This window comes from Pseudorca crassidens, chromosome 6, assembly GCF_039906515.1.
Source record: "Pseudorca crassidens isolate mPseCra1 chromosome 6, mPseCra1.hap1, whole genome shotgun sequence".
Lineage (NCBI taxonomy): Eukaryota > Metazoa > Chordata > Mammalia > Artiodactyla > Delphinidae > Pseudorca > Pseudorca crassidens.
The window spans coordinates 10,914,947-10,942,003 of record NC_090301.1 but is presented as its reverse complement, the minus strand read 5'-3'; the positions used below and the strand labels follow the sequence as shown (position 1 = coordinate 10,942,003).

General features: G+C 37.5%; 1 protein-coding gene across 3 annotated transcripts in view; it reads right to left on the bottom strand.

Moving 5' to 3' along the window:
* SPHKAP (SPHK1 interactor, AKAP domain containing) overlaps positions 1-27,057 on the bottom strand; it is a 123,512-nt gene that overhangs the window by 73,428 nt on the left and 23,027 nt on the right. For all 3 annotated transcript variants that reach the window (XM_067740321.1, XM_067740320.1, XM_067740319.1), the window contains exons 2-3: positions 23,200-23,305; positions 4,518-4,625 (exon numbers count right to left, since the gene is read on the bottom strand). In XM_067740321.1, coding sequence (XP_067596422.1) covers positions 4,518-4,625; positions 23,200-23,305 — 214 coding nt within the window. The remainder of the gene's footprint in view (positions 1-4,517; positions 4,626-23,199; positions 23,306-27,057) is intronic.

The following is a 27,057-nucleotide window of genomic DNA, read 5'->3' as shown; positions in this document are numbered from 1 at the left end:
TTCTTTGCCCTCTTCATGCAATTTTTCTGTAAGTCTAAAGAATTAAAAAATAAGTAGAAAAGTTGATTTTTTAAGGAAAAAAACTTTAAAAGTTGTTTGAAAACTTGGTAAATATCTGGACTAGATAATGTAAATGTCTCTTCACAGTTCTATAATTATATATTTCCTTAATCATGTAAATCTAAATTTTTCCATAGACCAGCTTATCAAGTGGGGTGTTTGTCTCTTCTTTAACTTTTCTATTAAGTTTCAGAATAGACTAGGTCCCACTGAACAGCTGTCAAATATCTTCATAGTTTTACAATATCATGTATGGAATGTTGAAGGCTGCTTGAGAATCTGATTCATTTACTTACAAATTTATGGTAAATGTAACACATTTTCAAATGCCATGATTCATCGATTAAAATGCAGTCTAGAGGCTATAATTTCCTTGTGGGGTGATGATAGCCAAAAGTCTTAAAATGATCAGTAAGGAAAGAGTCTGACTGTAACTATGAATAGTAACTATACCCCAATTTTAAAAAAAAGAAAACTATATGTTCAATTTCTTTTTAAAATATGTCTGTTCAAATTAAAAAAAAAAAAGAAAGAATGTGAATTGTCAAGGTAATTTTAATGAAGCATTAAACTAAAAGATGGTTCTTGAAATATAAAAAATTAAATTCTAGTAAAGAGCAATAGGGGCTTAAAAAGTAATTATATTAGTTTTTTTTTTTTTTTTTTTTTTTCTTGCGGTATACACGCCTCTCTCTGTTGTGGCTTCTCCCGTTGCGGAGCACAGGCTCCGGACGCGCAGGCTCAGCGGGCATGGCTCACGGGCCCGGCCACTCCGCGTCATGTGGGATCTTCCCGGACTGGGGCACGAACCCATATCCCCTGCATCGGCAGGCGGATTCTCAACCGCTGCACCACCAGGGAAGCCCTAAATTAGTTTTTAATTTAAAAAAGTCAAGGGTCCTGAAAAGTCCAAATCCTACCACTCATGTTAAGGACCTCTACTAAGATAATGCTTCTGCTGTTGGGTTTGAACAATGGCTTCCAATTTCATTATCCTCCTCCACATTTCCCTTTTAAATAATTAGGTTAAAAAAAGAACACGGTGAAGGTTGGTATATGATTTTTTTCTCAGAATGGCAAATCAGAAATAAAATTGTATAGTTTGATTGGAGAACTCTATTTACAAAAACAAAACCACAGTTTTCATATTTGATATCTTTTGAAAAAAATTTAAGGGTAAATTTCAGGGGCCTTCTAAGTCAGACTTCATGTTTGGCTGGCCTATAGCATTTCTTTTTTAAAAATTTTATTATTTTAAAAAATTTTTTATAGGAGTATAGTTGATTAAAAATGTTGTGTTAGGGCTTCCCTGGTGACGCAGTGGTTGAGAGTCCGCCTGCCGATGCAGGGGACACGGGTTCGTGCCCCGGTCTGGGAGGATCCTACATGCTGTGGAGTGGCTGGGCCCGTGAGCCATGGCCGCTGAGCCTGCGCGTCCGGAGCCTGTGCTCCGCAGCGGGAGAGGCCACAGCAGTGAGGGGCCCGCGTAAAAATGTTGTGTTAGTTTCTGCTGTACAGCAAAGTGAATCAGTTATACATATACATATATCCACGCTTTTTTAGATTCTTTCCCATACAGGCCATTACAGAGTGCCCATTTCTGACAGCTTCAAACTGCTCTTCACTAAGACACCTCATTTTACCTGTGAAATGAAAGCAGTTCTTTATTGAGATAATGACCAAAAGTTATTTTTGAAGCTTGTTTGATGCTTGAGAACAAACAGCTGTACTGACCCATGCCCATAACACCCTGAAGGGTTTCTATGCCTGAGATTGTCCCTCAATAAAAATTCTAAATGAACATCTTGAATTCAGAAAACATTGGTCCTCGGAGGCACTTATTTCTAAGAAACTGCAAATCCAGATACTTGGAGTTCAGCATGATGGATACCAAGCCAATCAAAATTGGATATAAAAAAGTTGGCTACTAAGTTTGATCAGGAAGAAATGAGTTAAAGAAGCAACAATGAACATACAGTGGGGTACCCCAGAGTTATGAATAGAGTATAAAGCAATAAAATATGGGAAAGCTTTGCTACAGTTTCCTCAGAATCTGTTGTGATTTTTTGTTAATAGATTTAGATTTGGGATTATTTCCTAAGACTAATTTTTTAAATTAAACTTTAATGAAGATATTATTTTAAAATACAGTTCTATTTTTTTTAATTTAAATTACAACTTCATTGTTATCCTTTTGCGGATAATTTGTTTTGAAAAGGAATTAAGCACTTTTTCCCTGACCATTTTAGTGACTCCTTCCTCGTGTATGGCTATTTTGATCAAGAGATCCTTGTCCTGTCAAGCATTGCTGTTGATCAACTCTGTTTTCCTCTAGATAATAGCTTCCCCTCAGCAATGTCCAGCTCTGGATTCTGTTTCTTCTCCTCACCCTAGAAATCTGTGCCCAGTAAGAAAGAGAGAAAGGACTCAGAAACTAAGAAAAAGTAACTACAAGATACTTTTTGAGAGATTGGTGTTCATTTTTCATAGGAATTCTGAAATTTTTTTAGTTTAGAGTCATAGACAATTTTTAACATTTGTGTCAGTTTCATTTATTATAAACTCTTGCAGGAAAACTAACCTTCCAGTATGCCTTTTACTTGTGTTTAGATTTTTCCCCTTTGGGGAAGTATAGAAAGAACCATAAGGGCAGTATGAATCCACTAGCTCAAGCTCACTGATGTCATCTAAAACTATAAAGGGACAAAGAATTAAGGAAGAAAGTCATACAGTTTTAAGTTCAAATTTGAGTTCATTGGGATTGGGGGCGTGTGAGTAGAGTTTTCTTATACTTAGGAAAATCCAATGGTAATCTTAAATTTGGCTATAAATTTACCATTTCTAATTGTAGATCTGCAATATAGATTCCAAAAATAAAAAGTTTAGAAAAGACCTCTTTGCCCTTTATTACACCATTTTTTGTGCCCCAACTTTGGTGCCTTCTCCAAACGGCAGACTCCTTAATACAGGAGCCGCTTTGATGACAAATTTGACTAGAGTGTAGATGCTGATAGCTTTTACTCTCCATTTCTCTTCCTTTTACAATTCAAAGCTGTGTAATTAGAGATCCATATCAGCAAATGCCTGAATTTTCCACCTCGTCTCAGAATTGAATTTGCAAAGAAGGTATCGCTGTTAAATTACTTGCCACCTAAATCCTTTTTCGTTTTTCGCCAAAGATTTTTAAGCATCAACTGGTTTTCTGGACAAGGGATTGAAAAGTCCCCAAAATAGCAGGATCAAAATCATTTTGCCTAAACAAAGAGATTGAATTAAGTCTGTTGAATGGACTCTGCTTTCCTTGTGCTATGAGACTGCAGTGTGAAATGTTATACATCCTCTGTCTGCCAGTTCTGGTTCTGCTCATTATATATAAAAAGCTCCTCCATCGCATTTTCAGCTTCCTTTTTTCTCTTTATCTTTTTTTTTTTTTTTTTTTTTGCGGTACGCGGGCCTCTCACTGTTGTGGCCTCTCCCGTTGCGGAGCACAGGCTCCGGACGCGCAGGCTCAGCGGCCATGGCTCACGGGCCCAGCCGCTCGGCGGCATGTGGGATCCTCCCGGACCGCGGCACAAACCTGTGTCCCCTGCATCGGCAGGCGGACTCTCAACCACTGCGCCACCAGGGAAGCCCCCTTTTTTTTCCTTTTAACAGAAATGCTGGCATGCAACTCACCTCCAGGAAAAGCTCAGAGCTGATGCTCTCAACTTAGTCATGAGAATTACATTTCTCTCCTCTTTGGAAATATTCTCCCCCAGTCTCTGTAATCATGACCCCATAAGAGCTAGGCGACTGCAGTTAAAATGAAACATATAGTTTTGTAGAACATATAGGAAGCAGACTACTTCATATAGGAAGGAGAAATCACGTTGTTGATTTCTCATATCAACAATACGCCCTTACATTCTAAGCCACAAGAAATATTTATCTATAAGGACGTCTTTTCCCTTGAAAAGGAGGGTTTTATACGTAAAGCTCAGATCCAGTATATAACATTAAAAAGCATGCCTGTATATTTCTTATGTTGAAAATGTTTTCAAATAATGACTATAACTTATAAGAATGGTAGAACGTTTTTACACAGTTTTCATGTTGAAAAATACCTACTAGTAGGAGTTATAAAATATATTGAAAAGAATCCAAGAGCGCTCTTGAATAGGCTTTTATTTCTCATCATATGATGCTATTTCTGAATCTTTTACACAGTCAGTTTTGAAAATGAAAACATCGTTTTTCCTTTTCGGAGAAATGATAAGATTAATTTACCTGTTGAAATGAGCAAAACAGAAGAATCATGAGCTTCTGCCTGTTATTTTGTTAACACTGTATAAACCAGTTATGTATTTTCAGAAGGATGCTTTCCAAATCTTGTACTTAATGATTACGTCCTTGGTAGGAGTACATATGCCCGACTCCCCACTTTCTCAGCCCGCATCCCCAGAGTTGTGTTTACTTACAGAAGCGCAGTTTTCAGACTTGTCTTCCACAAAACCAATTTGACAGGGCGTCCTCTGATTCTGCAGCCAGTAGTCTGTAGATTCCAGCAGGCTGTTGCTGCAGAGAACCTGAGGGAACCAAGACAAACTTCTCAGTGTTATTGGCAAGATTTTCTATTTAAACGAGGAACTCTTGTCTGAAGAATCTGTAAGTGTTTTGTTTGCCTCAGAGCATCTGGATATTAGAAAAAACTTCCAGGATAACAGCACCTCTAGAAGGTGTAAAATATTCAACCAGGAATCCAGTTTAGAGGGATACATTGAAGTGAATACTGTTGTTTCTTCTCTCATCTAATTCAACATCTGGAAACTTCAGTGTACCTGTGACTTTTGCATAATTTGCAGTCAAGTGATTTTTTTGGGGTATGGTTCAATTGGCAATAGGGAATCAAACTTCATTTAAGTGTTGGAACTCTTTTACATTCTACAATATGAACATTTTCGATTAAAAAATGTAGTTTCTCCATTTGGTGCAATACTGTTACCGAAATTATGATTCTTTAGTTCTTCAGCTTTGATAATATATCTGTGAAATAGGGCACAGTTCTTCTAGAACACTTAGGATACTATATTAAATTTTAAAATGATTAGGAATAAGTAAGTGTCTTACAACAACCCTTTCCCTTGTAGAAGCAGTATGGTAAAGCAAAATCAATTTCAATACATAAATGAACAACACCGACTGTGATTTACAAATACCTTGTTTCTGGGCTTTGATTTTAAAGTAATGAAGAAAAATTGCATTTCTGAGCCAAAACATTCTGAAGATTCAATCTCATAAACAAACAAATGACTCAACTTCTGATGTGCCTTAACTCTATTCAAATATTGTATAGGATTTTTCTCATCTTATATAAGATCTCCAATGCTCTCCTGGTACCCTCTGCTTTATTAAGGTACATGTCTGCTACTATTTGACAACTACCTTCACTTAATTAATATAACACATTTAATCAGTTTGGTTAATGCCACAAAAATAGAATGACACTTCAATTACATTTCATTTGCACAGTGAAGGATTGTCTTCTTTTGTTCTATAAAGATAAAAGTACATTAATTTTTGTCTCTGCATGTTGAGTTAACCAAATATGTCTGACACATTTTTCTATAACATTTTTGTTTCAGCTAAGTGATATTATTACTTTTAAAATATTTTTCCCACTCAATGTTTATTATTCCTGGAGATGACAAATTTTCATCATTCTTTTCCAGAACAGTACAAAGAGACACTTTGATGAGAAGGTAATTGAATGACGAACTTCAGTTATCACTGCAGACTCAAGTTGGCAATGCCAAGATTTTATCTAAACTGTGGTTCTTAAAGTGTGAGCTGGGACCCCCTAGGGGTCACTGAGATCTTTCAGAGAGTCCAGAAGTCAAACTATGCTTTTTATAATACTAAGATTTTATTCACCCTTTTCATTCGAATTATCTCACGAGTACTCAGTGGAGTTCTCCAGGGTCCACACGAGGTGTGATGGTGTAACAGGCTGACTGCAGAAGCAAATAGGAGAGTCTAGCTGTCTTCTTTTAAGTCAGATATTAAGAAGATTTGCTAAAAATGTAAGATGAAATTACTCTTCTCATTAAAGTGTTTTGTTTTGGAAAACATAGATATTTTCCATAAAAATATGTATGTTAACATGTAATGTGTTTGTTATTATTTTAAAATAATTTTAAAATAATAAATATGGTTATTTAAATTGTTACTGTTATTTTAAAATTACACATATTTAGAATTTTCTTAGCTTTTTTTCTATGAATTATAACTTTATATAGCTTCTTTAAGTTTCAGTATTTTCATTTCTTTCTATGTGGCTTCAGACTTCATCAAAATATGCTGAAAATACAATTTAGTATATAGCAAAAGCTGTTTTTTATAATTTTTATTTTATATTGATGTATAGTTGATTAACAATGTTGTGTTAGTTTCAGGTGTACAAAAAAGTGATTCAGTTTACATGTATCTATTCTTTTTCAACTTATTTTCCCATTTATGTTATTACAGAGTATTGATATGTCAACCCCAAACTCCCAATTTATCCTTCCCTGCCACCTTTCCCCTTTGGTAACCATAAGTTTGTTCTCTAAGTCTGTTTCTGTTTTGCAAATAAGTTTATTTGTATCATTTTTTTTTTTGATTCTGCAAGTAAGTCAGACAAAGACAAATATCATATGATATCGCTTACGTGTGGAAATTTTCTTAGCTTTAATTTATAATATGGAAAATATCAATAAGTATAAACCCTACAATCAGAAGCTTCATGAGGTCCCCCAACACTTTTAGAGTGCAAAGGAATTTTGATTCCAAAAAGATAAAATTGAGAACCATTGATCTAGACTAACTTTATTTAAAGAAGAAAAAGCTTCTCAGTCCACCTCCTCCACTGCCATTCACTTTTACTTTCAGCATATTTAGAATAGAATTTAAGAGACTGGACATTAGTGATCTAACTGCATTGAAATCTAAACCTGGTCATTAGTAGGAGGAAGACCTTAAGTGGTTGCCTAAAGTCCTGAGTCTAGGTTTCTACACCCGTGAATGGAGAGAGTAACACCCACCTGGTGGTGGGATCATTGGGGTGTTCAGTGAGATGACAAGTGTCAAACACTTCAGCATGCAAGATGACAAGTCATCCTCTCAATACATGGTTCTCATTGTTACTATTTGATACGAACTTCAAAGGAAAATAGAAAATTGGAAGCCTTTGCCTGAAATTAGTGGATTGAAAGCATTTCAGATGGATGAAGACAAATTTTCTTCAGCAAATATTCTGACCTAAGGTGTAACTTCAGTTCAACATTTTGTAGTATTACTGGTTGCAGCTACTGTTTTTTGCGTGCTTAGAATGTGCTGGGAAATGTGTTAAATTTTTCATATATTTATTTATTACTTTTAAATTTAGTCCTTAGTGCAGTACTATAAGGTAGGAATTAAAGAGAAGGATCTTCATGGCAATCATCATTTTGCAGATGAAGACCTTGAGGTTCAGAGAGATTTGAGTTCCTGCCCCAAGCTGCTCAGAGCTGGACTTTGAATTCGGTTTTGAAGGTACCAAGTCTGTGAGTGAAATCATTTAACAATGCTGCCTTGCATAACCCCTGCAGATGGGTGTGATTTGGGGTATGTTTCTGAAGGGTCATGTGCCTCTAATTTTTGTAAACATAACTACGTTTACTCTGCATCATAATAATGTTAGAGGTTTTAAATGGAAGCATCAAATGAACATACCAGTTAAGAATACTTTGCAATGCAGTTTAATAACTCCTCTGACTAAAAATCCCTTCTTAGCCATTTCAAAGCTCACTCCACAGAAATTAGGCCCTGGACCTTTTCTGTATTCTAACATATTCAAGGCACATGTATCATGGTTGCAACAAACTGTGTGTCAACAGGAGAAAACAACGGCCACTGATTGGAGCTTATGAATTATTCCTGTCTTAAGTCAGCCCTAAGTGGGGGCAGAGTTCAGACACAATTCACTTAGGTCTTCCAGAAAAGTGGTGGGCTGGACTGGCATATTTTCCAGGTGAAACGCAGAGAGTCAGAGATGCAAATGCCGAAAGGCATCACCCTGACACTTCCACACTGCAAGATTCCCAAGGCCATGAAAAAGACTGTCTCATGGTGAGGCTGACTGAGAGAATTGTCAGCTACCTAACAGATTTCTCCCGTGTTGAACTTCTCTGATATAGGGAAATAGCACAGAAAGATTAATATGTTGAGTCTTCTACTATAAGGGCATTTTTTGCACCTATTTTAAACATAAATAATAACTAAACATATACAAAGATCTTGTTCTGCCCTATCCTAAGAGGGGGGAAAAAGTCGACAGCTTTATGGACCTGCTTACTCAGTGGAAAATGCTAGAAAGACTTCCCACTTGGCTATTCCATATCCTTTGGATCCTAAGTGTCTTCTCAAAGGTCCATCTTTGCTTTAGAGGAAACAGAAATGTCAGAGCGAGGAAGTGAAATTTAAAGTGCCACCTAAATCTTTCAATTGCTTAAGAACAAATGTTTTGAGGAGAACATCTTTCATGAGAATATTCATTCACGGTGTAATTTTAAAATGTGAATTTTATTCATCATAATTTAAAAAATAGTTTATTTGATCTTATCAATAATTAAAATACATTTCATTGATATTTAGAGATTATTAATTATTTAATACTTATATTCGTTCATGATTGACCAAAAAATAATACATTTAATTGAGAACTCTCTGGGCTAAGGCCCTAATAGATGTTATCTGAATTAAACTGCTAGACTTACGAGGTAGAATTTGAGGGCTAATATGTGAAATGCACTTAAAACAGTGCTTGGCATATAGCGAGTGTTCAATAAACATTTGCTATTATAAAAATTATTATTCTGTTTGCTCAGACTTAGAGGGGTCAATAATTTTCTTGTTAGTGGAGAGCTAGCATTTGAGCCAGGCTCTCTGGTCCCAAAGCCCCCATTAGGCATGGCTCCGTTGCAAGCTGGTAAAATCACATAATTTCTCATCCTTGGATTCTACCAAACATGTCTATGCATTTATCCACCTCTCCCTCACGGGCCTGGTCTGGGTGGTCAGGAGCTTTGAGCTCCAGCCTGACCCTACTGTCTGTGTGGTCAGGCTACCCAGCAGCTCCCAGCCTCCGTTTGTCCTTTGTATACAATTAAATCCTGTGATCTGAAGGGCCATATTCTACATGGAACTTCAGTAATTCTCTGCCTTCATACTCCTTTCATTCCTTCTGCTGTTCCAACTCCCAAATACATTAAGAGCCAAATAAGCAAAGAAAATAAAAATGCAGGTTTCAATAAACCACTTAGAATCATACGTTAAGCAATTTTAACCTGTGAAAAGCTTTCGGTGTAATGGTTTAGCCAAGCCATTAGAAAAAGAGGAATGCTTGAAAGAAGAATATGTGCTTGAGAATTTAATGATTTTGAAGCTTTATGAATATTATCTCCCTGCTGAGACAGTCACTTTCTGATGGCGGGGAGGGAAAGAGAAAAACTCACCAGGCTCTCAATGGCTCATTCATTTATCTGCTATTTTTAGCTGCAGGTTCAATTATTTCAGATGAAGAGCTAATAACAAACAAGCTGTGCATTCAATAGTTTGAAATAACAAGGGCACATTTTCTCTTAAAATTTCATGAGTGTCCTAAGCGATGGAGAGTGTTCTGCTCTCTTCTACAGTGACTTTCCTCTTTTATCTAGAGAAGCAGGTTGTAGGAATTTAGTATTGATATGGCATGGGGAGGGGAAAATGGACTCCTGGTAACCTGGACACAGCTCTAAACATTGCTGGGCAGAAAAAAATAATAGTAATTAGATTGGAGAAGACAGTAATTTAAGGTTAGTCACAGAGGTTTGGAGGCAGAGCTGATATTCTCTTCCATCTCATCACTTACTGAGTGATCTTGGGCAAGTCATTTAGCTTCTGCAGGACTTAGTTTTTGCATTTATTACAGGAGGATGATTACAGGCACTTCAAAAAGTTATTCCCAGTCTCAAATAAGAGAAGGTTCATGAAGGATCTACCCTCTTACCCGAGTAGGCAATTGATAGGGGATGGCTTTTATTATGAGAATGCAATAAAGTTTAGAAAACACATTTTCCATCTTAGCATTTTCTTGATCTCCGCACAGCACCTGGCGGTTTCTCTTCATTTGTATTTGTGGGGCTGCATTCGTATTTTACCCCTCTCGCTTCTCTCATCTCCTCCTTCACTCAATATTCGGTCAACAGAGGTTCATTGAACTCTTTTGATGTTTGACACTGGGAATATTAAGATGAACGAAATGACTGCTGTGCCTTGGGAATTAAACTCTAAGAGGGGAGAACAAGCGCTGACTGGCCCGTGATAGAGAAAGCAGGTGCTATGATCAGGACGATCCGTGTCAGAGATCACCCAGGATGGAGTAGCCAGTTCAACCTGTGGAAGGTTGAGACTGTGCACTTGACCCTCATGTCAAGTTGAAAGATGCGTCTGAGTTGTCTGGGGATGTTGGAGAAGGTTGGGAGAACATATCTCTCTTTCTAACTAGCTTTCCTATCCCCTCTGCATAGGGCCTCAGCGTGTTGCTCGTTCCACCCCTCACAACCCTTTTCCTCGGAGATCTTATTGACTCTCTGGGTACTAATTCCCGCCTGGGGGGATGACTCACTGGTCTACGACTTCATCTTTGACCTTTCTCTAGAGCTTGGCTTTTCACAGTTCTAGCTGTTAGTTATTTTTCTTGGATCTCCTGCTGTCACCTTGGACTCTTTGTGTCTAAACCCCAATTCCAGCCCTTAAAAGAAACCTGACTCCCTGACTTCTGTATTTGCAGTTAATGGAAGAACAATTCTCTCCTACCCTGGCTTGAAACGTCTGTGCCATCTGGAACGCCTCTTTATCTGTTTCTAGTCTTATATTTTGCTCTAATTTTTTCTTTAATTCACTTAACATTTAAGTACATGCTATAGACTAGTCTCTGGGTAATACAATAGTGAATAATGCAGACCCGATCTCCACATTTATGGAACTTAAAATCTGGCACGGAAACCCAGCAGTAAATAAAGGAGCACCGAAATACACTTCATACACTTTTAATTATAAATCGTGGTAGGTAGTATAAAGAAATTCAACATGGTGCAGCGATAGAGAATAAAAGAGATGGGATGATACTTGGGAAGGGCAATTAGGGAAGGCTGGACACCCACAGGGTCCTTAACAATTACAATTGTTAACGTTATAATGGTCTGTCTCTTCTATCTCCTTCACCCCTTGCCTCTCAAATCCATCTAGCTTACTGAAACCAGAATCAGAGATAAGTTCTAGGCTTTGAAGACAAACCTGGTTTCAAATTCCGGTTTTTCCATTAATTAACTGTGCAACCTAAGGCGGTCACTTAACCTCTTTGAGACTCAGTTTTTCCACCTACAAAATGAGGTCGGTGTTGCACTCACAATGAGGAATTTTTTTAGTAGACATTAAAAATACGAAACAGGGCTTCCCTGGTGGCGCAGTGGTTAAGAGTCCGCCTGCTGATGCAGGGGACACGGGTTCGTGCCCCGGTCCGGGAGGACCCCACGTGCCGCGGAGCGGCTGGGCCCGTGAGCCATGGCCGCTGAGCCTGCGCGTCCGGAGCCTGTGCTCCGCAATGGGAGAGGCCACAACAGTGAGAGGCCCGCGTACCGCAAAAAAAAAAAAAAAAAAAAAAAAAAAAAAATACGAAACACACACAGTATCTGACTACTTTAGGTGTTCACAAACAGTGAATAGTGAATAATAAATAGCTATTATTATCACAAATATGATTACTGATGTTATGTAATTCTCTCCCAAGCCCTTAACCTCAATTGATTAATTGACCCAATAAACATTAGCATTGTACCATCTATTCCTACTGGAAACCAAACCAGGCCCTGGGGAACAAGGAAGGACATATTTGCTCAGTGAGCCCCAAATTTTATGGGCTTATTGTCAAACTATGGCCTAGTATTCAAGACAGAACCTAATTCAGCTCCCACCTGTTAGTCATTTCATGAATAGGTATTAAGCTCCAATGTTCAGGATACTGAACTATGCCCAGTTTAGGTGTTTTCCCGGCTTTGTCGCCAATGCTTTCTCTGCACACACCCTCTGCTAGAATCTCCCACTTACTAAAAGAGCTCCAACTTCTAGACTTTATAATGCACATGCTTTTCCTCATATCTTTCCACCAGCTCCCTGAACTTTTTCCCAGAAGTTCCTTCCCAGCTATCAAGATATAATTGAAACCAACCCCTTTTCCCTATCAAATGTTTCTTCTTCATGATGAAAACAATTTTTTATCTCAGAATTTTGGAATGTGCATGCATGTCTTGTCCTTCCCATTAGATGATATGAGTATTATTTCTGCAAGGCTTTTGTTTTCCTCAGAGATTTTATGGAAAGGTTACAAAGAATTTTTATGTTGAGCAAATTCCCATTTTCTACTTCTGTACTATCAAATATTGTCAGATTTTATTTTCTGATAATTGTAAGTATAACGATGTTAAGAAGCATCAAAGCCCTTAAAGAGAAAAATTTCAAACACAAGATGCTACATTTGCCTAATGTATGTATCATGATTAATGATGGAATGGTGCTTAAAATTAACTGAATAATGTCATCAGAACAATGAACTCATTCTTCAAAAGCAGAGATTTTTTGTTCCCCCAACCCCAAACAGGTAGACTCAGAGAAGTTAAGATGTGTTGGGATTTTGAGACATTGACTCTCTCAGCTGTCTGGAGGCTGGAGAGAACCTGGGTTGTCCATTCCAGGGCAAGCGCCTCTGGCCATCTGCTTATTCAAGAGTTCCAAACAAATATTATTTTTAAAAATACGTATAATAATGTGGAAAAGATTTGGAAACACCGTCTAAAGAAATCATCCTTTCAAATGTTGCACTTCATTTTCATGAATGTGTGCTGGAGATGAGGAAGGAAAAAGCAAGAGGAGCGATAAAATGAAGGAAGCCAGAAAAGTGCATTAATAGAGTTCTGAGCAACCCTCAGAGAAGAATCTCCAGGCCCCTATTGCTGTTCTAGCCGTTTTCTAGGAAACTCAATTAAATTTTTCTTACACAAAGAGATTGTAATGTGAGCAGGGCAATTAGATTTGCATAGTGAGTGGTAAAGATGGCAGAGAGTTGATAAGAATGATGTTAGGGAAGAACGAAGGCAGCTATTCATCAGACATTATTACCTATTTGCTCTGCAATAAACAGTGGCATCTCTACTGCTGGTAACATTTTCTTCATAGAGATATCACATCCCTATAAAATTCACCCTTTTATCAATTACAGGAAAAAATCTGTAAAAAATACAAACACATGGAGGCTAAATAATACGCTACTAAATAACCAAGAGATCACTGAAGAAATCAAAGAGGAAATCAGAAAATACCTAGACACAAATGACAATGAAAATACGATGACCCAAAATCTATGGGATGCAGCAAAGCAGTTCTGAGAAGGAAGTTTATAGCAATACAATCCTACCTCAAGAAACAAGAAATATCTCAAATAAACAACCTAACCTTACATGTAAAGCAATCAGAGAAAGAAGAACAAAAAAACCCCCAAAGTTAGCAGAAGGAAAGAAATCATAAAAATCAGATCAGAAATAAATGAAAAAAAATGAAAGAAACAATAACAAAGATCAATAAAACTAAAAGCTGGTTCTTTGAGAAGGTAAACAAAATTGACAAACCATTAGCCAGACTCATCAAGAAAAAAAGGGAGAACACTCAAATCAACAGAATTAGAAATGAAAAAGTAACTTTTCATTTCGTTTTCAAAAGTAACAATGGACACTGCAGAAATACAAAGGATCATTTTGTGTAATTTTACACACTTATTTTATGTTGAGTTAATCTGTGCCTTAGCGAACTTTTTGGAGAACTCTGTAATCTTTTGTTTTCCACTCTGGGATATGATACCTTTTCACTACCTCACAGCGAAACTCTATTGCTTATTTAAAGCAAACTGAACTCCTAAAAAGAGGCAAGGAAACAAACTGGAAATTAAATTATTGTGTGGAGGGAAAAAAGTGGCATAGAAAACTCAGTGGTTTCGTCTCAGTTTCTCAGAAGGTTGAATTAAATGTTAAGATAACATTTTCCTTTTAATGATGATTCTTCTGGCTGACTGCCTGACGTTTTATGTATTTAGCCTCCTTTGACAAAAGGGGGAAACTGTTTCCAAAGTATGAATAATCATGTTTGATTATTCATAGGACATATTCTGCAATGATCATCTGGTTGGATGTGAAACATTCTTGCATTACACGAATGACACCCAGTACAGTTTGGAAATCTTGTAATTGATTATTACAAAAGTATTGGAAAACAATGGAGTTCTTTTAAGGCCTTGGAACTAGCAATTCTCCACTGTCAAGGAGCAGATCAAAGGCATAGATGGTTTGGAAGTTTGGGAAGGAAATGCTTAGCAGCGGATCTGCAATTCTTTCTCTCTTTACTGTGGAGAATGGTGGGAGGGAATACCCCCAGAGAAGAAAGAAGGTGACATTCTCATATCTCGTTATAAACATACTAACCTCAAGATAAACTGTACTCTTATAGCGAGAGAGTCCTTATCTATGGGATGCTTTTAGCAATCCTGGTCGAACTAAGCTTGCCTCTGGGAAATAAATATGAAATATACTGATTTATAAATATTTCTGACAAATGTCACACATGCAAGTAACTGAGTATAAAATGGAAATGTTTCACGAACAAAAGGGCTCTCTTCTTTGAAATTAATGTCCCCATGTATGTAATCTGAAGACTTTGTATATTAACCAGGCACAGAGTTTATCCTAATGTGGCAAGAAATGAACTAGGTAGACAGTTTCAGATCTCTCCCTGCTTTTCTTGTGCCACACAATTACTCTGTCCTGGAAGCTACATTGTATATCAATGCAATCACAAGAAAGGTATAAGAGCACAGAGGGCAATTCAGCAGTATCAAGCCATGCTTGTTTACTTCTGCCACATCACACTTCAGCCGGTTGGCTGGCTGAAGAATGCTTTGAAAGTTGATCAGCGCTTTCTCCACATGAAAAGGAAAACCAAGTTTGAGTCTCAAGTATAAAATACAAGAGTTTCAAACACAGATATACTCAGGAAATGCTATTATAGTATAATTTATGAATGGTCTGATTTAAAGAGAGTCAAATTAGACATACATGGAGGACAGCTGATTAATTGCTATTTAATTGCTATTTAGATGCAGTATAATGCTGTCATGTTGATATGACCAGTGATGGAAATGTGATTTTTAATGTTAGGAGAAGCAAAAGATAAGAAAAAACGCATGTGTAGGAAAACACATGGTGTGTATCTAGACCTACCATTGACTTTGTATGATTTTTCTGCAAAGTGTAAGTAGCACGGATTTTGCTGTTCATCAAAGGGACAGTGGATTTGGCCGCCTATCCCTTGAGTACTGATGTGTACCTTTGGCCTTTGGCAATTATAAGAAAGTGGCATTTCTCATTTCTTGACTCTTCCTTGGAAGAAGCTGCTGGGAACAACTACCTTCTAAGATGTCAGCATGTGGACACATGATTTGCTAAGGTTCACACCTGCTTCTTGGATAGTCCTCATTCTGGAGAGTGTGAGCCCTCATCTGGACCTTTTAGGGCGGGTCTCCTTCTCAACATGTAGAGACAAGCCTGGTAAATGTGGTCATGCACATGACAGGGCTCATTTTCAGAGATTCATGAGCCAGAAGGCCCCTATGGAAGACTCTTCAAGTTTATCTGAGCCAAATCTTTCCGTCCCATTCTGGCAGAATTGAAAAGTGGGCACTTTTATCAGAAGGGTGAGCCTGGCCAGATACAGGGAAGGTGGATGCTGTTAGGACTGGTGGGGAACATGGTGTTTACTGCTGGCTACAAGGCTGAGAGTGTTGTTTACATGGAGGACTGAAGGGAAAGAGATGAGAACCTTAAGGCTAGTGATGGGGAACCCTGGGATGGTAAGATATTCTAAAGGCCCACAGAGAGAAAAGAGAGTTTTGAATGCCAGATTAGATATTTAAAAAAATTTAGACCCCCTCTCAGTTTTCGATAGAGATATTGAATACCTAATATAAAGGTTTGGTGTAATTGCAATAATTCAGGAAAAAAGATCACTTGCCTAGTTTCAATAGTGCAACATCACTCTCAATTCCACAAAATGTTTTAAGCTATTCTGAGTTTTCAGAGTCCTAATTTTTGGTTAAAAAAAAAAAAAAAAGAAAGAAAAGGAAAGGCACTGCAAAATCCTTCCAAGAGTTCTTCACACACAGCAAAAAGGACGCTCAAGGAACGGAGCTGTAGAGAACAGAATAAGACTAGCATATTGGAGTCTCAAGTACTCTATATAGCAATTGTTGGCAGGAAGGAGAGGTGGTGTGGAGTCCTGAATAGAAGTCTTGACTTTTGAAGTAAGAAGCTGAATCATATTCAAACTGCAAAGTGAGCCATAATTGCTGGTTTGCAACAAAGTTTCCCACGTAAGATTACTGAATTGACATTTTCCAAAGAATAAACTCGCCATGTAGCACATATAGCCCCACCTCTCTAAAGTTCAGTGTGGACCAGCCTGCTTTAAAGGCAAGAGAAGACATTCATCATTTCAACCTGCTTTTGGTGAAGGCAGAGGAAATTAGTCTCCACCAGAGCCCGCATCATCTTTGTTCTGGCCTCAGTGCAACCTTGAAGCCTCTGGGATGTCAGTGTGGCTCAGCACATGAGGAAGTTTCCTTAGGCAGTCAGCGAAATGGCCCCCAGAGGGAATTCTGTGGCTGGCTCTTTAGATGCAGCTTGGCTGAATCTGAACCTGTGAACTCGCTACCTTGTCTCCTAGCTCTTCTTCCTAATGACCTCAATGACACCACCACTCATGGACGTCTTGGTTCAAATAGTCAGAGTTCGTGGTTCTGTTCAACTCTCAATGTCATGGAGACCTATTGACCTTGACTTCCAAATGTGTCTCATCAGAGTTCGTTTTTCCCTCCTCCCACTGCCTGTATACAGATTCTGCCTCTTTTTTCCCTGCTTCCCTATCCATTTCAGCTATGCTTCCCCTGGCATCCCAGACTCCACTCTCCCTTTGCTCTAAGGAATTATCTTTAGAACTACTATATTAACCATCTTCAAATACCACTTTTAGTAAGACAACTATTTCTTTTTTTTTTTTAAAGGTCGTTTTATTGCTGGACAATACACACTTTTCTTTTTAAAAAATTTATGTATATGTATTATATATACATATTATATAATAGATACATATTTTTTTTTCCCCAGCACTGCACAGCATGTGGGATCCTAGTTCTGTGACCAGGGATCGAACCCGTGATCCCTGCATTGGAAGTGCAGAGTCTTAACCACTGGACCTCCAGGGGAGTCCATACTGTCTAATTCTTTTCTTAAAAATCTCCCTGTTTCTTTAATGCCCCTGATTACTCCTGCAGGAGGGCAATACAACAAGACACCTAGCAGTTTAACAAAATTTGGATAGGCCATTCTCTGGTATCAAAATCTGAGCCTGAAAATCACTACCAGGTTGCTTGATCAGAAGAGAGTATTTATAGAGCTCTGAGTAATTTACATTTCAGAGGGAAAAACCTTGTGTCTTCCTTCTATAGAAAGGTGGCTATGGCTCAATTATGCTGGCTTTGTATTAAATTTTATTTATTTAGTTATATATTTTTAAAAGCCCTTCCTTCCTTTAAAGAAACACTTTCTAGGGCTTCCCTGGTGGTGCAGTGGTTGAGAGTCTGCCTGCCGATGCAGGGGACACGGGCTCGTGCCCCGGTCCGGGAAGATCCCACATGCTGCGGAGCAGCTGGGCCCATGAGCCATGGCTGCTGAGCCTGCACGTCTGGAGCCTGTGCTCCGCAACGGGAGAGGCCACGACAGTGAGGCCCGTGTACCGCAAAAAAAAAAAAAAAAGAAAGAGTTTCTACAAATACAGAATATTATAGCTATTTTCCATCATGTACTTCCTAGAATTAATACTGAGCCTTTTGGCCAAGAACAGTATAATTCTGACTAATAAAAAGGTCTTTAGAGATACGGATCAGATTCTGAAAAAGCTTCTCAGTTTGTATGTTCACGCCTGCACACATTAATTGAATTGCTTTTGTTAATTACATGTCATCAAAATGATATGGGCTTAGATGAAAATGTATATTACAGAGTAGGATGAAACATCAAGGAGCTTCCATTTTGTTCTTCAGTTGTATCTGTGCCACTGTTGACAGCAAATTTAAGTCAGTTTAAAGGAGGTCAGTCACACCAAAGAATGCTCTTGAAACTTCAGAGAGCTGATCAGATGTCATATTAAGATCAAACTTTGCCTCTGGGAAACTGAAATGTTATCAGCCTGCTGCCTTTGATAAGTCAAAGTTTAAGGTGGATTTAATTAACATGACATAAAAAGAGAAGGCTTTTGAGGTATTGATTCTTCTCCAACAATTCTTTCCTCACATGAATCCTATTCAGAGACTTGGTTCCACTATATCCCAAGTTACAAATCTTCAGCCCATCAAGTAAAGCATGCATTGAAAATGTCAGCTATTGTGGAAATACGGCATTGACTATAATGCTTTCAAACTAGAGGAAAGTCTAACAGATACTCAACACAATGAAGGCACAATGCATGCTACGTCCAGATTCGTTTTTAAATTTTACTTACATAAATTTTGCCCTTGTATAAAGATTATTTACTTGGAACTAGTAATTATTGAGCACCAACTATGTGCCAAGGACTTACACAAAACTTTCTGTATATAAACGTCACACCAACCCTAAGACATCTGACTCAGAGAAGTTACATCACTGGCCTAAGATCACACAGTAAAAAGAGAAACCTGGAATTTAACTCAGGACTTTGGATTCCAAGTCCAGCTTTGTTACACAACATTTCACTACCTCCCTTTAGATAACAGATTTTGATTTATTATAGAGACAATATAGGGACCTTTCACTTAGTGTTTAACAGACATAAAAGGATAACATTTATAATAATTTAGCTCATTTAATGGAAAGTCCCTATGATTCAGTTTCACAAAGGTGGTTGCATTTGTCTTGTAAGGAAGAATTGTCCTATGAGAGGAGGAAACATCAGGGAATGTCCGTGTGAGATACAATTTTAAGAGATGCCACAGAGAGCTCCAGTATTCTCTCTCCACCAGCAGCTCTCTTTCTTTCTCTCAATTTTTTTCTGGCAATATTTGGAATACTATCATTTAAATGCATTATTTTACATATATTAAAACTTCCCCTGGGTCTTGGTGCTCATTAAATTAGGGTGACATAGGGGTTAGCTTACATCCCAACTTGGATGGATTGATGCTTTGTGATGAATGGAATTCTGAAATCATGTCCAGGCTCAATGAGCTCAGTTGTCAATGTCAGTTAAGGGAGGGGGCAATCGAACTAGTTTAGCAGTAGTAGTAGTTAAATAAAAATAGATTTTATTTTTGCAGTCACTATTTTATTGTGATTGCAATTTTTTTGCTTTATTTTAAGCAATCACTAACACCTCAGTGTGAATTTATCTGATAACTTTCTTAGCGCTTAGAGGAAGGGGAGAAGGAAGAGAAAGAATAATTCTGAAGCTAGAGCTGGGATAATGGTATAACATTGTGCATACCAGGGAACTTTTGAGAGCAAAAGGGGAGTCTATCCACAAAATTCCAGGAGAGTATATATAGACTGTGACTAGATGATATGGTAATCTTAGCTCTGGGGAAAGACTTACTGATAAAAACATATATTAAGGAGTTAATAAGTCCTTCAAATAAGACCACCAAAGTCTTTTTCCTGATGATATGGCTTTTTCACTGCTATGGTGTCCAGTGACCATTTTTCCCTAACAAGAAAATTGCACCTGGGTAGGATTCCCAAAAACCTTAGAGATTCACTGTGAAGCACACGGCACATGAAATACATTCGGTCAATTTGCAATTTTTCAGAGGCTGATTATTCAACTAATGCATTTTCTTCTGGAGCCTTGTTTCATTTCTTCCACTGATTAATTTAACAATATATCAGTTCTGATAAGAAGGTTTGATGGGGAAGAAGATGAAGCTATTACATGAAATGAGTTTGGGGAATTACCAATAGACTTCAATTATCCATATTACTCTTATAGAAGGTTGACTGACTGTGAAGAGTGGTGATTCAGCTGGACAGCCTTGCTACTTCTAAGACAGAGCTGCCCTTATTCTTTTTGTCACTTTTGTATAGTGCATTTGTGAACATATAGATCCTCACTTCCCCAATCCCATTATCTGTGATTAATGCAATTAAAAATATAATCATGATCACTTAAATCAGCTTGCAGTAATATATAATAATAAAATAAAGGAATTAAGTCTCAATATTCATGCCTTTCACTGAGGGCCCATGTTCCTGATACAAAGAAGAGAAGAAACACAGGTGAGCTACTTTTTTGAAGGCAAGGAAAACAGCTATAGCCCACATGGTGTATGACACGTGGCATATATGGCTACTAAATTGTCTTAAAATGCAATTAGTATGTAAGCTTAAGAGAATATTTAAAATGAAAGGAATGTGCTATGAATATTAGAAAAATATTGCCAGTACTCAAAAGTATTGACTTCTGCATTAATCTGTAACAATCCTTCCTAAATTTAGTTGGATAATGTCTTTACTCATTCAAATCTTAATCATACCTCAAAGTCCAAATTAAGATGCACTCGTCTATCTTGAGATATGCCTGTGTAGTTACCTCACATAATTATTTAACTTATTAATTACTGTTTGACTTTTCACATGAGAAACCAGTATTATCTCCCACACTAGACTGTAAATTCTTCCAGACCAGGGGCCATTTGTGATCTTGTATCTTTCCTCAGGATGTAACAAAGTTTTAAAAGTATTTGGCTTGGACTGTATGGAATTACCCATATTTGATTTTTTTTTTCTTTGTGGTACGCGGGCCTCTCACTGTTGTGGCCTCTTCTGTTGTGGAGCACAGGCTCCGGACGCACAGGCTCAGCGGCCATGGCTCACGGGTCCAGCCGCTCCGCGGCATGTGGGATCTTCCTGGACCGGGGCACGAACCCGTGTCCCCTGCATCGGCAGGCGGACTCTCAACCACTGTGCCACCAGGGAAGCCCCCATTTGATCATTTTTGATCCATAAAAAAGTCAGTTTCATATGGTTCAACCTAATACTAGTTGTTCTAGAAATAATTGTGGAATGAGTAGAATTATATTTAAAACTTTAAATTCATATATATATATATATATATATATATATATATATGAAATCATTTAGAATAGATGACTGAATTTTTATTTTACTTTTTCTAGTAGCTGTCCAGTCCCAAACAGTTCTATTAGTTCATTAACTTCCAGACAAGATTTTTAAAAAATGAATATGACTACCTATTTTCTAGGGAAATAAGCATAATTGAGATAACAGATAATAAAGTACTAACTCTCTCAGCACAGTAATGCCAATATTGAATTTTTTTTCTGGCACTGCTTACTTGTTGATAAAATCATTCTTTAGAATAATATTAGTTGTAGGTAATCATTATTTTGAGTGCTTACAATATGCCAGGCACTGTTCTAAACATTTCACGTCTATAAACTCATTGAATCTGCACCTCAACTCTGTGAAGTGGGTAATATTATCTTTTTTCAGATGAGCAAATTGAGTCATGAAGAGGTAATTTGCTTGAAATCACACAACTAATAATTATAGAACTGGGAGTCAAATTCAGGCAGTCTGGCTTCAATCTTTCTTTTAAATGCCGCTGGAATTCTAATCAATAGAAATAGAGTTATTTAAAAATTAGAATAAATTAAAAATCATTTAGCCTTATGAAAGACATAGCATCCAGTGAAGACTTTATAATTTAGAGTTACAGAGTTGAATAGACCATACCTAGGGCTTGAAAACCTGCTGCTTTAGTTCTTTCATAAGTAATTCAAAGTCATTTTGAATTGTAGTGCCTCAGTTTTCTACATTAAAAACTGGAATTCATAGTACGGAATCCTCTATAAGAATTTTATGAGGATCATATAACACATGATAATAAGAATCCTTAATTAATCAGGCAGGTATATTTTTATATTTGGTTATGAATATATGCATAAAAATATTTTGTAAAATTATGTTTAATGCTACATTTTTTATAATCAATATATGTTTTCTAATGAAGATATTTGTTTTCTTTGGTACTTAAAAACTATACAAAATCACACAAGCAGAGAATACATAAGGCTGCTTAACTGGGTACAGTAATCAATAAATTGAAATATATATACATATATAATGCACATTATGTATATGTAATTATATATACTTATACAATATGATTAGGAAAAGAATTTATCTTAATTTATAGCTATAAGTACTTTTTATAATTGAACTTTGTTTTAACAATAAATGAACTAATCCAGTGTAATTTCCTCTAAGTTTTCATGAAAAGGAACACACTTTTCTCTGGAATTCAGCATCAAATAGTGATAAAAGCATTAGATGAGGAAGTGGGCATTTGGCTTTAAATTTCTGGGCCTGAAGTTGGATTGGCTGGAAAAATCGGACAATTAAATTAGATGATTTTATGTTGTTCAAATGACAACTTTCTGCAAGTGTCTTAAAGCAAGACTTGTTTATCAGTTCTAAAATCTATACTCCAGGAAATGCAATTCTGTTCCTAATAAAATAATCAGGCATACCCTTCCCTTTAAGAAAATAGCAAAAAGAGAGGAGCCATGAATTTTTCTTAGATATAGACTTAGGAGCTTAATATAATAAGTTGGGCCATTCAAAACCTGTGAAGATTTTTCTACAAGGAGATCCAAGAAGCCGTCAATCATGGCTATGTTTGGAAAGAGTTACTAGAAAAAGTTGGAGGTGTGGTGAAGCACTGGAGGCTTAGAATTTTTAAATCAGACGTTTCTGAAATGCTTGAGTTTTCCGATCATTTCCATGAATTAGATTTTTGAATGTCATCAGGGGGTTGTCCTGGGGAGCAAATTGTGGGTGATTTTGTGGTGTGTTTTTGTTGCTGTTCCTGCTTTAGAAGAAGTGCTTGAAAAGTCAAACTAAAGTAGTGTTCAAGTTCAATCGGTGAGAGGAGAGTGGTGTTAAGCAGTGTTACCTTCTTACACGCAGTGATGGAGCTACCCAAGCTACTTCCCGAGCTGCCGCTGGCGCTGCCCTGCTGCAGTTCCGGAACCTCATACATCAGGGGTGACTCCAACTCGCTGTTTGTGCCCCAAAACACAAAAGAGAACACATTCTGGTGAATCATCTCCATATTCAGAAAGAAAGAAGCATGATGTGGTTTTATGGAAAATCATCTTTTCAGATTGTGCTGAACACTGCAAACCCTCCGGCTGACATTGATGCTTGCCTCTTCGTTGGTTTCACTTTTGTAATTGGTGGAAGCACTATGACCTATTCCATTGTGAATATAAAATTGCGACCCATCACCTTCCAGTGTAGGTGGATGGACACAGTGCATCTGCATGACTTCTAGCAGGGTTGACATCTTTTCTTAAGCAAGCAGTTTTAAAACCCAAGTAATATCCTTTCAATTTTCACATTAATTCTGCTCGGCCAAAATGGACACATAAAAATTACTTATTTTGGGCTTCCCTGGTGGTGCAGCGGTTGAGAGTCCGCCTGTCGATGCAGGGGACACGGGTTCGTGCCCCGGTCCGGGAAGATCCCACATGCCGTGGAGCGTCTGGGCCCGTGAGCCATGGCCACTGAGCCTGCGCGTCCGGAGCCTGTGCTCCGCAACGGGAGAGGCCACAACAGTGAGAGACCCGCGCACCGCAAAAAAAACCAAAACCAAAACAAACAAAACAAAACAAAACAAAAAACAAACCCAACTCATTTTATTTTTTAAAATGAGGGAAAAACATAATTTTAACTGGGAGGCAGGGTGGTACTATGAAACGAACATGAGCTTTAGAAAACACAGGTCATCTCTTTATAATCTCTGTGGCTGGGGATGGTATTTTAACTTCTCTGTCTCCATTATTCTAGACTTATATCCTTTTCCCCTATTTCTGTCAAATCTTGGTGGGCTTGACTATATACGGGGCTGTATAAATATTTTAAAAGATTTGAAATTATTTCTGCAGCCTCAAGATGTGATATAAATTGAAATTATTTTTAGAAAATATTTTTAGAATAGTTATAAATATTAAGATTCAGAGGGTTGTTTTGTATTTAAATTAGGCTAAATATTTTTCTTCTGAAAATATGCAAATTTGGGTTTTTAAAAAAATGTACTGTTATCTCAAGTCTACACGTTTTATTTTCATGGTTGTTTGCCACATAGAATATATACAATTCATTGCAATACATTTTTTGGAATACTGTCTAATGATTCTTTATGCAATTATCAACCCAAAATATAGAAATTTTTCTTAAGAGAAGCACAATAGAAAATCAGTTAAATAAACAATGTATTTCTGAATAACATATAACCCTCATGCTTTAAGTTCTGAATTAGTCAACTTTCACTGCATTGCAATTAGCCGTAAGTCAAATATTGCATGTATGTAGTCTGTTTGTATTTCTATTATTAATTATAACATTTTTACATGACTGCTGATGGTGCTATGTAACAGATCAGAAATTTGGGTAAAAATTTCAAAGAATAATTCAAGTAAGATCTGCTTTATTTTAAACTTTATGTATTATTTTCTGAGAAATTGCCACCTTGAGGAATAGAATGAGTATAATTTAAATGAAAAGATAGCACCCATGTTATTTTTGTTGAACTGGTGAAAGGTTGCAAAAGGAAGGAAGGAAAGGAAGGAAGGTGAGGGGAGGGAGGGAGGGGGAAAGGATGCGAAAGCTAACTGGCTCCCGATACTGGCTATAACTTCTTAGCCAGGATACTGCCTAGCTTTTCAGGGTCTGTCTCTTCTTTTATAGATGACATGTTTGGAGTAAAGTCTGTGGTCCCTGCTAGCTATGGACATCACTTTCAAAATATCATAGAGAGTCTGAGTTTTCAGCCGTATTTTTACAGGCTTCCCACACGTGAAGTTATAGCTTTTTACGCTATTAAGTGTGATTCTCCCTCAAACGCAACTGCAGATGTCCCTCTGAATGCTTTCTTGGCCACAGGAAAGTGTGGCTTTTACACAAACACCAAACAGGTGAGGTTCCAAATCATTTTCACGTGGAAGACAGGACCACAGACCAAGCTAACTTTGGGCTGTAATAACTTGGCCCATAAGTCAGAGAAATTGTATTTCTTCTAGGAGCCAAAGCTCCATGTGCAGGAGTTCAGGCTGAAGAATCTACAAAGCTACATGTCCTGTTTGCTACTGTGTCCCTTAGGCAACTCTGGTGAGCTGGTGGATCACTTCCATCCAGGCCACCAAAGGACTTAGGTTCACTGTTAGGACACCTCCCATGTCTCTTTGCAGGGTTATCGGTCCTGAGAGTGGGAAGTAGGCAGACTGAGAAGTAAGGTGGAGACAAGCCTGATATAAAACAGAGTAGAAACAGAGCTTCAACAATCTGTGATCGTTCTAAAGGGGGATCACATCTAACTTAGGGAGAGTAGCTCCAAAATCAGGGAGTAATGGGAACATGGGGAAAAGTGAAAGATCACCCATGGAAGTTCCTTGTTTTCCCATGAAGCACAATGTATATGACTGCAAGTAGCCGCGGGTGCTATAGTAATTACTATGTACATAAAAGTTTAACTGCTGATCTAGTCTAATGGGAAGAAGAAATGACAAGTCTACCCACATGTATCCTGAAAGCCCTTCTGCCTTTAAGATGATTGTGAGATCCTGGTCTGAGATGAAGGTGAAGAAGGGAATTTGAAACTGTTGCTTGCCTGTAGGGTTCACTCCATTTGTTCTAAGGCTAAGCATGTATAGCATTAAAAAAAAAAAAAAAAAATATATATATTTGTTTATTGTTATAAGAATTAAATGAGGCAATAGAGTCACATAGTGGGACTAAAATCTGTGCATTACTTCACAATAACTGTGAGGCAACTCCTTGCACCAAAGCCAATGCATCTTTCACTCTCGTGAAACACATTATGAATCAATTTATTGACACCTATATCCAAAATATATCTAGAGAGGCATATCTTTTAAATCATGTGACATGGATGTAAATTTCCAGTAGGTGGCTACAACACAGCCCAATCTGTTCCCACGTCTTTGGAATGGAAATGGAATTTTTAGAGTATTTGCAAAAATGTTGTCTCTAGAGAAGCAGAACATTTGCTGCTACAGGATGAGACAGAGATGGCAAGAACATGAAACTCATGCATTTATTAAAATGAGTTCAAACTGACATTAAAAGAACTGCTATCAAGATACAGTACAGCCTTATAACTTGCTCCTAATGCGTATGGCTGCAAATACTTTCCTGGGACATTTTCATTTGATTTTGACAAGTGTTGACAGTATTTATTAAGCACATCCTTTCAGACTGGTTTCGTGCTGAAACTGCTAAATACATTTCAATGAGGAGGAAGATGAAGGTAGGAAAGAAGGTACAAAAGCAGAATTTAAAGTAGTGACTTTAAAAATATTATAGGAAGAGAAGCAGACTCCTTTGTAGAGCAATGTTATATATGAATTGCCCGAGTCCTGAGCTGTCACCACACTGCAATCATTAATGATTCATGCAGTGTGAATAAGTAGGTCACATCAGAAAATAGCTTAAGGAATATTCAGTTATTTCACCAGAGTGAAGTGTCCAGTTACTGGAAACTGAGTTGTTTATATGCTGCTACTCAAAGTTTGGTCTATGAACCAGCAGCATTGATATCTCTTGGAAACTTGTTAGATACCCAGGAGCTCAGGTCCTGCCCTAGAACTTCTGAATAAGATCTGTATTTTGACATTAAACTCAGGTGATTCGTATTCTCATTAAAGCTTGAGAAGCATTTATCTAATGTATTAAGTTAAATATACATTCTTTTTTGCCCTTGAGCCGTTGCATATGATATTACTTCTTTTAG